This window comes from Oratosquilla oratoria, chromosome 39, assembly GCF_046742065.1.
Source record: "Oratosquilla oratoria isolate Oo_2021 chromosome 39, ASM4674206v1, whole genome shotgun sequence".
In the NCBI taxonomy this organism is placed as follows: domain Eukaryota; kingdom Metazoa; phylum Arthropoda; class Malacostraca; order Stomatopoda; family Squillidae; genus Oratosquilla; species Oratosquilla oratoria.
This window is the reverse complement of record NC_134815.1, coordinates 47,066,754-47,080,922: the sequence shown is the minus strand read 5'-3', so window position 1 is coordinate 47,080,922 and position 14,169 is coordinate 47,066,754. Positions and strand designations below refer to the sequence as shown.

The 14,169-nt window shown below is 36.8% G+C and overlaps 1 protein-coding gene across 1 annotated transcript in view; it reads left to right on the top strand.

Moving 5' to 3' along the window:
* Positions 1–1,005: 1,005 nt before the first annotated feature.
* The window catches only part of LOC143020236 (neurotrypsin-like), a gene marked incomplete at its 5' end in the record, with an annotated part of 25,746 nt that continues 12,582 nt past the window's right edge, over positions 1,006–14,169 (top strand). Inside the window, 7 exons of the mRNA XM_076176402.1 lie at positions 1,006–1,156; positions 3,223–3,346; positions 4,155–4,304; positions 8,207–8,341; positions 11,142–11,357; positions 12,060–12,221; positions 12,931–13,080. Of these exons, the coding sequence (XP_076032517.1) occupies positions 1,006–1,156; positions 3,223–3,346; positions 4,155–4,304; positions 8,207–8,341; positions 11,142–11,357; positions 12,060–12,221; positions 12,931–13,080 (1,088 nt within the window). The remainder of the gene's footprint in view (positions 1,157–3,222; positions 3,347–4,154; positions 4,305–8,206; positions 8,342–11,141; positions 11,358–12,059; positions 12,222–12,930; positions 13,081–14,169) is intronic.

Here is a 14,169-nt window from a genome sequence, read left to right as displayed (position 1 = left end):
GAATTAAAAGGAATAACCTTGAACCATAACATATGTAAATGCAAGCTTAAAGCTTCTGCTATCACAGTACTGTTTTGCTTCTATTAATTTATGCCAAAAGTGTCATTATGTTGCCATGTCCGTTATGCAATTGAAGTCTGTTATCACTACTAAAACTACATTATCATTGTCATAACAAATTATATATTTACAATTGTAGTATTCTTTGTACAAAGCCACTATTTCCATTACACAACTTCTATTACTTCTATGGAGTTATGGAAACCATGTTATCAACTCCATTTCATCATTACTGCAATGCAGATATCTCTACCTTCATTATTCTTTCAAATACAAAATTTCATGTGGGATCAGCTTCCGAATACTATACTCATGCTACCACCGCCATCCTACCAGCACTACTGTTTCACCACTATTACTATGCCACTATTATCTCTCAGGTATGTATTTATCATACTTACACTCATCTTTTTTATAATGTGACACTTTCTCAACCACAGTATGCACCACCAAGTTATTGTCTCATCGATACTACCAAAATATACAACCATGTTGACATGATTTACTTCACATCGTCACTATCCCTTCATACAAAGGTGACATTCTTATTCTAAAAATGCTACTCCTCTGTCATCATCATATAAACATAATCATACACTAGAGCAACATATGGCATAAAGCAGAAGAAAAGAAAAGAACTATGTGGAGCGTAAGCAAAAAAGGCTCCCTTTAGTTGCAGAGGTGTGCTACAAAGATAAGATAGCTTGGTGGCAACCATAGGAAAAGGTAACTTGTTAATACTGTTATTCCAATCATTTCACTGTACCAGCATTGCACTTGTAATAACAAGAATGCCATTCAGATATAGGACCTGCACACTAGGATAAACCACCTTATGAAACTCCAGTTTCACCATCCCCAAATGGGTTTTCTATTGGCTACCATGACTCGTGTACTACCATTTCCAGTCATTTGTATCGCCAGCTAATTGACTTATCTGAATAGTTTCTTCATCTCACTCCAGTCCCCGACTCCTAACAGCTTTCGGAAAATGGGGACTCGTTTGTGACGACAGCTGGGACCTGCCAGACGGCGATGTGGTCTGTCGCCAGTTGGGCTTTGCTCTTGGGGCCAAGGAAGTCTTCACAGGTGGAAGGTAAGCCATACTAGGTGGAAGAATGAATGCAGGTCAAAGGTGATATTTTGTCTTGTGTTGCTCCAACTTCTTTATGAGTTGGAAGAGTATTCATTCATAAGTATTCAGCTTGTTTTTTTGTTGTTTTTTTAATACTCTATATCTATTTTAAGTCTCCTGCATATTTCTTCCAAATTTCATTTTTATTTATTTGTGATATTGTTATCTAGTTCCTTCTGTTCTCTTTCTTGTTCTAGTAGGTTCTCTTGCAATTGCAACTGAAGAGGCTAAGTGCAAAAAGTTTCTTCCAGCATAGGCATTCACATCTTTATATAATGTAATTTCCATTGTGATTGTGTGCCTGAAGTGCACTGAGCTTCATGGCTTGTACAGAGTGCGAATATAAAGAAAATATACTATGTTCAGGCTAAAAGCTAAATTTCAGCTCTATTGGTAATTCTAAGAAAGCTTAGTAATTGATGCCTGGTTCAAAGTAAAAATCATTGTGGTATGAATGTGGTGAATGTGGTGCGGATATGAGTGTGCAGTTGGCATCCTCAAGCACGGGGTCAAAGGTCACCATTTAGAAGGGGGCGAATGGTTCGTTGGCTGATGTGTATGTAGTGTGTATGTGGCACGAACGAGGGAAAGAGGGGAAGTGAGTGAGAGAGAAATGCAATGGAAGAAAAATGTAGAGAATGATTAGCTAGGCGATAGAAGTGAAAGAAAAACTAGCTAGAAGAGTCTTCTTTATCGAAGAAGAAGCAGAAGCAAGAAATAACACAGATAAGGTAAGTGATACGTTACCCCGCGACCACAAGCTATCTAGGCATGGCCGAGACGACTAGCACAAAGAGCGAACCGTTAAAGATAAGCAACATTATCCTAAAGCCGTTTGATGGCAATGGAAACGTCGCCGCATGGCTTAAAAAGGCAGAATTAGTGGCAGAATTAACCGGTGTGAGCGATGTCGCGAGCTATATTACCCTTAATCTAGAAGGCGACGCTTTAGCTATCTACCTAGAAATGAAAGAGGAAGATCAAGAAGACGCAGAAAAGCCGAAAAAGAGGCTCGAAGACGCATTGGCTGAGTGTGCGTTCGAATCGTTTAATCAGCTACAAAGAATGCGCTGGGCTGGCGAGCAGGTCGACGTCTTTGCCAAAGAAATTAGAAAATTAGGTTTACTACTGGTTTACTACTGTTTAATGTTCCCCTCTATGGTTTTGTATTTCTTTTTTACTTTCAATTTTCTTTTCGTCACTCTCTTAAGTATGTCTTTCACCATATCTTTCTGTAGGAAGTAAGTAATGTTTCTTTCTGGGGTGAAACGGAGGTAATTTTTTTCTTCTTTTCTTCCCGAATAATATTACACTTGGCTCGTCAATTTACACCAAAGGACTCCCCACTGGGATCCTCAATTTACTTCCTACGCCACCTCTGCACCGACGTTCGATGATCTTTACTGTTACATCTAAGTGCCTCCCCTAAGGGCGTGGCTTTACTCCCGTGAACCAATAAAATTTTCTCCTCCACCCTTTCTCCAATCAGAAAAACTGTTAAAACGTCTTAAGCAATACTGCTTACTGAAGCAATCACGATATCGATGCATGAATAGCTTAGTTTACATAATGTTACATCAGCATTAAAATCTGGTCCCTAGCGGTTGTTTATAAACTTTAGACGAGGAGCGAGATTATGGAACTCCTTCGTGGCTATTGTTTACCAAACATCCAACTAAAAAAAATGAATCTCGCCACCTACCCCTCTATCTACCTTGTCTACCTTATCTACCAGCCTCTTACAGTGGGATGCTGTGATCTTTAGGGTAAAGACTGTTTAAACTACAAGCTGTGCTTGTTGCTCTGTGCAAAAATATTGCAGTAAGACTCATCTGTTGTTTAACCTTGAGATTCTTCTCTACTTTGAAATAAATCACATTAATATAGCCAAAATAATCTTTATACAATGTCTACAATGTGGTAAAAGAACTGATAGCCTCTGCAATAATTCTAGAACATGCAGTAGCTTTTGGTATGAGACATTTACCATGGACATCTGTCCACTAAGATTAATATTTTCTGCGCAGGTTCGGCACGGGCGAGGAGAGCAGCTCCTTTCTTATGGATGATGTCAATTGCCTTGGCCACGAAGTCTCACTAGATCATTGTAATTTTGCAGGCTGGAATGAGCACGACTGTTCTAACAAAGAGGTAATATTCCATATACCACCAATGACATTGCAAAAGGGAAGAGGGAGAGCCTTGGGATCTAAATTCAGAAAGTCAGATGTCAACATATTTTGTTTGGCTAACATTTAAATTGTGATAGTCATCCCCTACCTTACCCAGTAACATAAACATACAAATATATATATATATATATATATATATATATATATATATATATGTTATATATATATATATATAATATATATATCATATATATCATATCATATATATCATATATATATAATATATAATATATATATAATATATAATATATATATATTATATATATATGATATATATATATATATTATATATAATATATATATATATATATTATATATAATATATATATATATATATATATATTATATATAATATATATTGTATATATAATATATATATATTATATATATAATATATATATATATATATATATTATATATATAATATATATTGTATATATAATATATATATATACATTATATATGTAATATATATATATTATATATGTAATATATATATATTATATATGTAATATATATATATTTACATATATAATATATATATATTATATATATAATATATATATATATATAATATATTATATATATATAATATATATATAATATATATTATATATATAATATATATATATAGTTTCGATGGGTGGCCGATGGAGAGAAAGTGTGTGTGGGGGGGGGGGGTGTACATATGTTCTCTGTCAACAGTGTCCATTAACATCGTGATTTCCATGAGTTTGTATAGAAATCTCACGGTTTTCACACAACAGACGGCAGGGGTGTCTTGCTTCAACCCTGGCGACGAGTGTGGGAGAGGGCAGTTCCGTTGTCAGAATGGACGCTGTGTCGAGTTCCGCTTTCTCTGCGATTCCATCGACGACTGCTTGGACTCAAGTGATGAAGAGAGGGAAATGTGTGAGGTCAGTCCTGTTATTTTTTTTTTCCTTTTATTAGTAATAGGATTAGAATTACTGTATCTAAGAATAACTAAAAAAAAAAAAAAAAAAAAAAAAAATTACTCCCGGCTGTCTTTTAATGAACCCGGGTGTATGTTTGTCCTCCACTGAACCGGAAAAAAGGGACACGCCGCAGGCGAGCAGCGCCGCAGGCCAAGCACCCACGGCACAGCCGGGGCTGGCGAAGCCAGGTGCTTGTTTTAAATCTAAAAACTCTAATTAGTATTGTAGTTAGAATTAATACACTTTCTTGATCTATTTTCCAGAAGTAATTATGTCTGTGTTCCTTTTTCAATTGATTATTTGTACATCCCAAATTAAATTATATATAAATATTACGATTCCCAATATTATGCACTCAGATTTTCAGACATCAAGTACAATCCAACAACTGTAGCTCAGTTTCATTGACTTTATTTGTCAAGATACCTGTTGAAGGAAATAAAGGTAAGATGTTTCTCTTCCCATCTTTATTCTTCTATAAGAAAAAAAAAAAATCCCTCAACAGAGGAGACATGTTCTCATGGGGCAAAAATAACGTATATGCCAAGAATTTTTGAAGCCAGTCTCAACACAATTTTTTTGCCTTTTCCAAATCTGCAGGGGATCCAAGTGATAGTATAGAATCATATTGTCCTTGTACTCAGTGAGGAGTTTCTCCACTGTACAAATGCACTGGAGGAATTATTGGAAGTATTGGAATTGTATTCCGACATTATCACCTAGAGTCATTCTTGAAATTATCCTTTCTTTGAACTTGGCAAAAAATAAGTTATTGGTTATCTTTATAACAGCAAATAACAAGTTAAGATAATGTCATGGAATAACTTTCATTGATAATAATTCTCACCTTTTAAGAAATATCATCCTCTTTTCCTTGGTTTTGATATTTTTAGTTCGCTTTTGAATCCAGGAATGCAGCCAAATGGTGACCATAAAAGCTTAAAAGGAAAGAAGTCTTTACATAATGTTTGCAATAGGGTTTTTTCTAGTTTTGACAATAATGAAGACATTCCTCACTGAAAGTTTTGAGTGCTTGTCCAGTCGCCACTAGATGAGACAGTGACCACTTATGGCTCTACTGGTTGGAAAGCCTCTTGAAAGGAACCAATAGCTGTCACAAGTTCCTTCAAAATTTGAATTTCTTGGGCAGCCAATGTTCTACTTCATGATCCTCCCATCATGTCCGCCACTTTGTTGACAATTTTATTTTTCTTGAAGAGGAGTTTCAATATTATGATCTGCATGTTCCAGTGGAAAAAAAAAAGAATAAAAATGACCCACTGGGCACTGATGAGTTAAAGATCTGAAATTAGAATTAAAATTAAATTAATTCTTATTTCAGAAGTACAATAGGAATTTAATTCTCACAAATGAATATTTAAATCAAAATCATAAAGTCATTCAATGTTTCACTGATTGGTCCTGCAAACATCTGTGGAGGACGAAATGCATAATGAGCTGAAGGAAGACAGAATCAAGAGGATGGAAAGGGTGAAGAGAAGAAATAGGGGAGGGTATGGAAAAGAGGAAGATGAGGAAAAGGAAGAAATGAAAATTGAGTAGAGGGAGGATTAGGAGATGATGCAGGACAAAAGAACTCGGAGATGGATATAGAAACTAAAAAGAAGCTAAATCTGAGAAATGGTGGGGGCAAAGAAAAATATGTGCCGTAGTGGAGAGCGTCAGACTACAGGCTTAATCCTGCCAGTATGTTAACTGTTTTATGGTTTGCTCAGTGTGGTATGAATGGGGGGAATGTGGTGCGAGTATGAGTGTGCAGTTGGCACCCCCGGCATGGGGTCAAAGGTCACCGTGTAAAGGATTACAAAGGATTACAAAGGCGGAGCATGCCGACAGGAGACCTTTTGGTCCATATCTAGGTCGGATGCGAAAAAATCATAATAATAAAATAATAAATAAAAACTATAATAATGTAAATAACAAATAAAATACATAAATAAATGCATAGGTATAGTTAAATAATAAACAAACTGGTAAATAGTAAATAATAATAAATTGACATATAACTAATAATAAATGAAAATCAAACAGACAAATGATAACAAAACAAAAACAAATAATATAAAATATATAGAAGGGGGCTTGTGGGTGTTGGCTGATGCGTATGGGGCAGAGTGTATGTGGAGCAAACGAAAGTAAGAGCGAGTGAGAAAAGGAAAGGTGCGGTGGAAGAAAAATGTAGAGAATGATTAGCTAAGGTAGGATTGATAGGCGATGCGAATGAAAGAGAAAATAGCTAGAAAAGTCTCCGTCATCGGGATCGAAGAAGAGGCAGGAAATAACGTGGCCCCGCGACCACAAGCTATCTAGGCATGGACGAGGCAACTAGCACAAACAGCAAACCGTTCATGATAAGTAACATAACCCTAAAGCCGTTTGATGGCAATGGAGACGTTGCCGCGTGGCTTAAAAAGGCAGAATTAGTGGCAAAATTAACCGGTGTGAGCGATGTCGCGAGCTATATTGCCCTTAATCTGGAAGGCGACGCATTAGCCACCTACCTAGAAATGCAAGAGAAAGTTCAAGACGATGCAGAAGAACTGAAAAAGAGGCTCGAAGATGCATTCGCTAGGAGTGCGTTCGAATCATTTAATCGGCTGAGCTGGCGAAAATAGGAGATAAGCGGGACTATCGAGACTTAAAGGCAAAGGCTTGGAACAAGTAGTTAGAATGTTGTTTGTGAATAGCTTCCCAGATCACGTATCCGCTGGGCTACACGAAGTAGATGATACCGTGTCTGCGAGCATGGACGTGTTGGTAGTCCGTGCTCTCAAGGACACAGAAGGATAGGCCTTTAGCTGCAATAGCGAAAAAAAAAAAATCAAAAGGCCTTGCTCAGGACCAAGGATCGAGATGCCTCTACGATGGCTCACCTGGGAAGAGAGGAGACCTACTGGAGAAGAGCTCAGCGGCCGACAGAAAAGGGAAAACGCGGGAGTCCAGGGGTGACCACAGAGGATGAAGGAGACCCATAGATTGCATTGTTATGTGTGGGCGCTCGGGCCATCTCGCAAGGGATTGTGGAAAGAGGGAGCCTATACGTCTAGAGTCCTGATATAGCATAATGCTGTTGCCTAGTCTTATAGAAACAAAATTGATAAAACATGACAGCATCTTGTAGGGATTGCGAATGATGATGCACCATGTAAGACTAGAAAGAAGAGGTTTGGGAAAAAGAGAGTGACATAGGGATGAGGGGACATGAGTAATGCCAGCTGCATATTGCAAATCTAAGATGAGCAATGTATTGGAAATGAGAGATATAGGTAGATTTGATGTACCTTGGATAAATACAACAAATGTTCTGGCTAAGAAGATAAATGTTTTAGTTAAAAAATATTTTAGGTAGCTTTGGAAGGAGTAAAAGGTATGCCAAGCATTTTGGGTAAAGGTTCTGCATTTTAACAAGTTGTCTAAATTTATACCAATTGTACAAAAATATGACCTTAAACCTGAAAGCTGGATGCATGGCTTAACTGGCCACCTCCCATATAAGGATGGAAAGAACCATTGTGTATATCTATTATGTGTTTAAGGTAAGTATTTTGGGCATTCTAAGTAAAATGGGTTTGTATCCTGGATAAAAGAGAAGTATGCCATATGCATATGGTATCAACATTACAAGATTGGATGATAAACATTGTTTACAGATTGTTGCTGTTTAGCCATCCATATGCAATAAGCATGCAGAAAAACAATAAGGGGTCTCAGACTTTATGTCAGGGTTCATGTTTTAGAAGTTAAAGATCTGAGTCTTACGTTAAGGGTATAGATTCAAGAAACTAAAGAATTCTTTCAAAACTCAAGATTTTAGAGTAACTGCCATGTATGCTGTCTTGCAGTCCCCAGTGGAGGTACGATTGGTAGGAGGGAAAGAAGATCCTAGTGAAGAGCCCAGGTCAGGTCGAGTTGAGGTCAAGTACTTAGGCCAATGGGGTACCGTCTGTGATGACGACTTTGGCATCGAGGAAGGACATGTAAGTATCTGGATAAGAATATGTAATCTATTAAGGCCGATTTTTACCTTTGAGTAACTAAAGGTTTTATTTAGCCAACGCCAAGGTTTAAAGAATAGATTTGGTTAACCTTTAGTCCAGTATTACCTTGAATTTTTTTTTTCTAGGTAGCACTTTCTCATTCGGGAGTGTAATAGCTATTGATTAAGAGTTCAACACGTGATCCAAGTCTGTGGTGAATCACACACACACGCACACGCACACGCACACGCACACACACACACACACACACACACACACACACACACACACACACACACGCACGCACGCACACGCACACACATATGGGGCAATACTCAAAAGAAAAAAATCGGCCTCTAAAGATCAAATTGGTCACAATTGGAAGTAGAAGTATTAGCAAAAGCAGGAAGGTTGGCAAATAGTGAAAACTATAAAATATATGGATAAAAAATGAACGATGAGGAAAAAGAAAGAGAGAAGACGTTAAGAAGGGCAGCTAAAAAAAGAAAAAAAAAACGAGAAAAGAATAGGGATCGAAAAGAACGAATTTTATTGGAAAGTACTAAACATCAGGCTAAGAAAATGGTACATTAAAAAAAAAAAAAAAAAAAACGAAAGGAACAGAGAACGAGACAGAAGGAAAAAAGCTAAAAGTGACTTATACTAAAATAGTCTGATCTCATGATTAAACGAGTTAAATGATTATCTGTCAGAAGAAGAACAAACAGTGTTGGTCAAGGATTATATAATCACTGGACAAAAAAATAGAGAGTTAAAACAAGATGGAAAAGTCATGTTTTTGACTAAGAAAATTTAAATGTGTTAAAAGTTGAAAATAGTGGCATGAAAAGTAGAAATTTGTGGTGACATATGTATCCCTAAAAACGGGTTCTTGGAAAAAGAGTGATTATTTTAAAATGTTAGAAGACACAAAGGATTCATTAAATGAGACAATGAAGGCCGGAGGAAACGTAGTGCTTATGGGTGATTTTAACTGCAAAGAAATATGTTAGGAAGAAACGATAGTGAAAGGTGGAGAGGATCTTTGGGGAAATATATTACTTGGCATGATTATAGAACATACAATGACACAATGGGTAAAAGAAAATACCAGATATAGAAATAATAGAGAACCGTCGAAACTAGATCTAATATTTATATCATAGGCTGAAATTGTGGATAAAATAAAACAAAAGACACCAATTGGGAAAAGTGACCACATACTACTTGAGTTTGAACTAAATGAGGAAATATATAGAGAAAGAAATGAGAAATACAGAAAAGGAAGATTGATGCATATCAAGACTCCCAAGTCCTTTTTTTTTTTTTTTCCACCTTTGTAATGCGTTCACTTACCATGGAATAGTTTAAGTATGGCCTTTTGTCACTATTGCCCATTGCCAGTACTTTGCATTTTTAGATATTGAACTTTGTTACTCATTCTTGGCTCCATGCTAAGTATATTGTTCTCCAGATGTTTAGTCCATCAACTTTTGATGACTTTCACATATTTTAGTTATTGTACTTGTATGGGAGACCGTTCTATAGTTCGTCTCCCCCTTTATATATTGGCACTATACTGGCATTTCTCCAGTCTTGCGGTACCTTTCCTTCTTTGAGTGAGCAATCTGCTATCTAATATGTTTGGTACGTTAGATCATCTATACGTTCTTTTAGTATCCAGTTTGCAATTCCGTCCGGGCCGTATGATTTTCTGACATCAAGGTTCATTATTTGGTCTCTTATTTCTTTCTGTGTCACAATTATTTCTTTCACTGTGACACAAATTGGTCACAATTGGAAGAAGAAGTATTAGCAAAAGTAGGAAGGTTAGCAAGTAGTGAAAACTATAAAATATATAGATAAAAAATGAACGATGATATATTTTTGAATACAAATTTGAAATGCTTGTTCGCAATTTCAGTCATATCTATATTTTCTGTATATTTTGTATTCCCTTGGCGTAGTTTCACTATTTCCTGTTTATCTTTTAGTTTACAATTTACATATCTGTAGAATAATTTAGGTTGATCTTTACATTTATCTATTTTCTTTTTCATAGTTTTTTCTTCCCTGCCTATTTTTACATATTCATTTCTTAGTTTGATATATATATATATATATATATATATATATATATATATATATATATATATATATATATGTTTTAAAGTTTGTCCTGTATATTCCCCTATTTACTTGGTATTCTCTCCCATGTATTCGGGCTTTTCCCATTATATGTACCCTCATTGCGCATTTATGGAATATATGAAATATATGAAATATCCAGATTCTAATTCCTACCCGTTCCTTATCAAGCGGTACTTTCTTGTTTTGCTGGATGCCACCATACTATCAATTTGCTACAATATCAGTAGTGAAGGAAGCATTTCTATCTTGATTAAGCAGTTAGTTATTGGCCTGCACTTTCTCCTTTGGTATAGATGTCACTGAGATCTTTTATTCAACTCTTTATTACCGCCACTGCAGTAAAGAAGCACCGTCTCCTCCTGAACTTACTATATGCTCTCTGCACTGTCATCCAGATCATTGTCTCTAGTCCCTCTACCACCTTCTTCCCACTGGAGTCCAGTAGCTCTGGTCTGCCAGTCTGTCTCGCCTTTTCATAAGGTTTTACAATGAAAGTTGCATTATCCACTCTACGAATGTGAGGTATGTTTCCTGCATTTTTTTTTATTAATGAGAGACCACGTATATGTAACACACATGCAGAGAACTGTAGTTCTTGGCATTAAGAAGGCTTTTGATTTTTGTTAACCTTTGATTTTGTTTTTAACAGGTTTTTTGTCGAATGCTGGGCTGGGGGAGCGCAAAATTAGTCCACAAAAACAACACCTTTGGCGAAGGTGAGGGCCAGATCTGGTTGGACGACCTACGGTGCTTGGGCTATGAAACCAGTGTTGTGGAGTGCACGCATCAGCTCTGGGGTGTCACCAATTGCGACCACTCAGAGGACGTCGGGCTCACCTGCTCACCTGAATTACTTCCTGAACTGGTTGGTTTATATGCAACAAAGTGTAATGGACTTTAGAGTGAAACAGGTCTAGGGTGGGGGAATGGGAGAAAGAAACAAAGAAAGGAAGAAGAATAGAGGGAAAGCAGAACGGAAGAGCTGGATAGGGGAAGGGAAAATAGAGGGTGAGGCGACAGGTGAAGGAAAATGGAAGGGCAGAATAAGAGCACTAACTAGATGTTGTGACAAATCTCATCTGAAGTAGCGAGATCCAACTTAAACAGTCTTGATGAATGAAAACACCTCAGGAACCCTCGATCATGACACCTGTCTCTTCAGCTGAGTAAGATTGCCTAATTTTTTATACAAAAATTCATTCAGTGCCCCGTTGTATTGAAAAGTGAAATGATGTGAGGAAATCTGAAAACAACCACAACAGGTATTTACTGGCCCTGAAATTAGAAACAAATTTTTTAAGATGAAAAGGCACAAGGAATGTGGGCTATTAATGGAGATGGTCGTGGTTTTAAAGAGATGTGCAGAGGGTTACAGAGTACATAACAAAAGGAAGTTGAGGTTATGAGTTATAGATTGTAGGAGCTCTTGGGTTGAGTCATCTTACTTTTTTATTATTCTTTTGGCAATATTGGATTTTATCTATTTGTTCTTGATCATTTATTTGATTTAGCTATCTTTTCTCCTCTTGTATTTCAACACTCCACATATCTTTGGTTTTCTACTCAGGACGGAAGTGGACCAATGGTGTCAACATCCCGGCCGCCCCCCTCAAGTTTACCTCAACACTGTGGCTTTCGCACTGTGTCTGACCGCCCAAAACCACCGCCCCTCGAAGCCCCTCGCATTGTGAAAGGCTATGTCCCCCAGCCTGGTGCACATCCATGGATGGTAAGGCTGGTTTTGGTTTTGGCAATATAACAGCATCATTATAATCTTACCGTTCATTGTGGTTGACATTGTTTCATTTGTCAACGTGAAAAATAAACAATCTCCCTGGATAATTATAATTTGTCAGGTGCTACTGTTACAGTTCATCTACAGAGCCACTGCACATTAAGCAAAAGTTTTCTCCTTTTATGCTCTGTAATAGCTGTCTACCCTACTGTATATTTCTCAGATATGATTGAATTTCACTTCAGTGATGCCAGTTTAGCTGAGTAAATTTGTCTGGGACAAGCCACAATTAAATCTGGTCAGGATGTTATCATACTGAAAAGGGTAATCGAATATGATAGTAATGTCCCCACAGCTAAATGATATACTTTGGTGTTAGATATACATTTGCATCTCCTTATTTAGATTACAATGGCTGATGTTTTCTATGGACAAGGATGAATCCAATTAACCTCATGCATCGTGTAAATGTTTGATGTAAAGAAATGTGATAAGAATGCTATCCTTGTATTACAAATAAAGGCACCTTTACACTTCTCCAGAGTTTCCTATTTTACTCTATAAGCTGTGTCTTTTTCATAACGGAAGTCACTCATTCATATAAACTAATTTATTAATTAGGATACATCTCCCTCAGGTGAGAGTAAGATGTTTTTTGTCTATAAATGTAGGTGACTATATTTTTTGTTATGGGTCCTCTCAGGCTGGTCTACGTCTACGCACAACGACAGGTTCATCTCACTGGTGTGGTGGAGTGATCGTTACAGCGGAACATATCATGACGGCTGCCCACTGTGTCAATAGGTATCCTAGTTCCACCTACATCATCAGAGTTGGAGACTTTGATAACGCTGTTAGTAGCCCTATTATTTTTTTTTCTAATATTTTCTTGTTTATACTTTCATTAGAGTAATTATGTACTACTAGCAGCAATGGTAACAGAGCATGTGAAAGAATTGACCCTTTTGATATGACAAAGCATTTTATGGATTTGTTCTGGCTAATTAGAAACTACTTAATCAGTCGATAAGTTGTGGGGGTCAAATAAATCTTCTTATGTTTTCTTGGTTTATTGGCATGTACTTATGAATATATCTGCAGGCTGGGATATGATCTCGCGAGGTGAGTCTAACGAGAATGTCTCCCCTAGCTCCTCCCTCTAGCGAACGCAGTCGCCTCGTTATACAGGAAAAATAGCCTGGCTAAGCATGTTTGGTGTAGGTTGCTACATAGAGAATGTGTTTGTGGTAATAATATATATTATATGTGTGTTAGTTGCAGTGGATGGGGTTTAGTAATATTTTTTGTGGTTGTGGTTAGTATGTATTGGAGTTACGATAATGTGGCTTGGCAGGTATAAGGAAAGGTTAATAAACTGGCTGGTGACATTAGGTACTTCTTTGCTGGGCGATGGTGCGATGTAGTTTGTTATAATGTCTTTCGTTATATGAGTCAAGTGTTTATGATTAGGAAATGTGAGGTCATCAAGATTGCTAAAGGCTAGTGCCTTCTTGTAGGCGGGGATTATGTGTTATGGCGTGTGACCTATCGTAATGGTTAGTAATGGTAGGATACAGTGGCTCCAAATCTAAATGTTTAAACTATTATATTTCTTTTATTAATGATGACAAACCAATTAATACGTAATTGTTTCAAGGGCAGTTCTTGCTTTACCATTACTTTTATTTGTATGTAATTTTCCATTCAAGTAATTTCTTTTTATCATTTTCACACACTTCCAGTGATTTTTCCATATGAAGACTACTTTTATCGGCTGTTAAATTTTCATTAGCTCTTTCAGTTATCATTCCAAGTTCATTTATTGTGACAACTACATCATTGTGATACACCTCCTCCCAATCGTCCTGCACAGGGAGAATATCACTTTTTATGCCTATGTGTTAATGAAGATCTCCACATAAAATGTCACTACTGTATTATA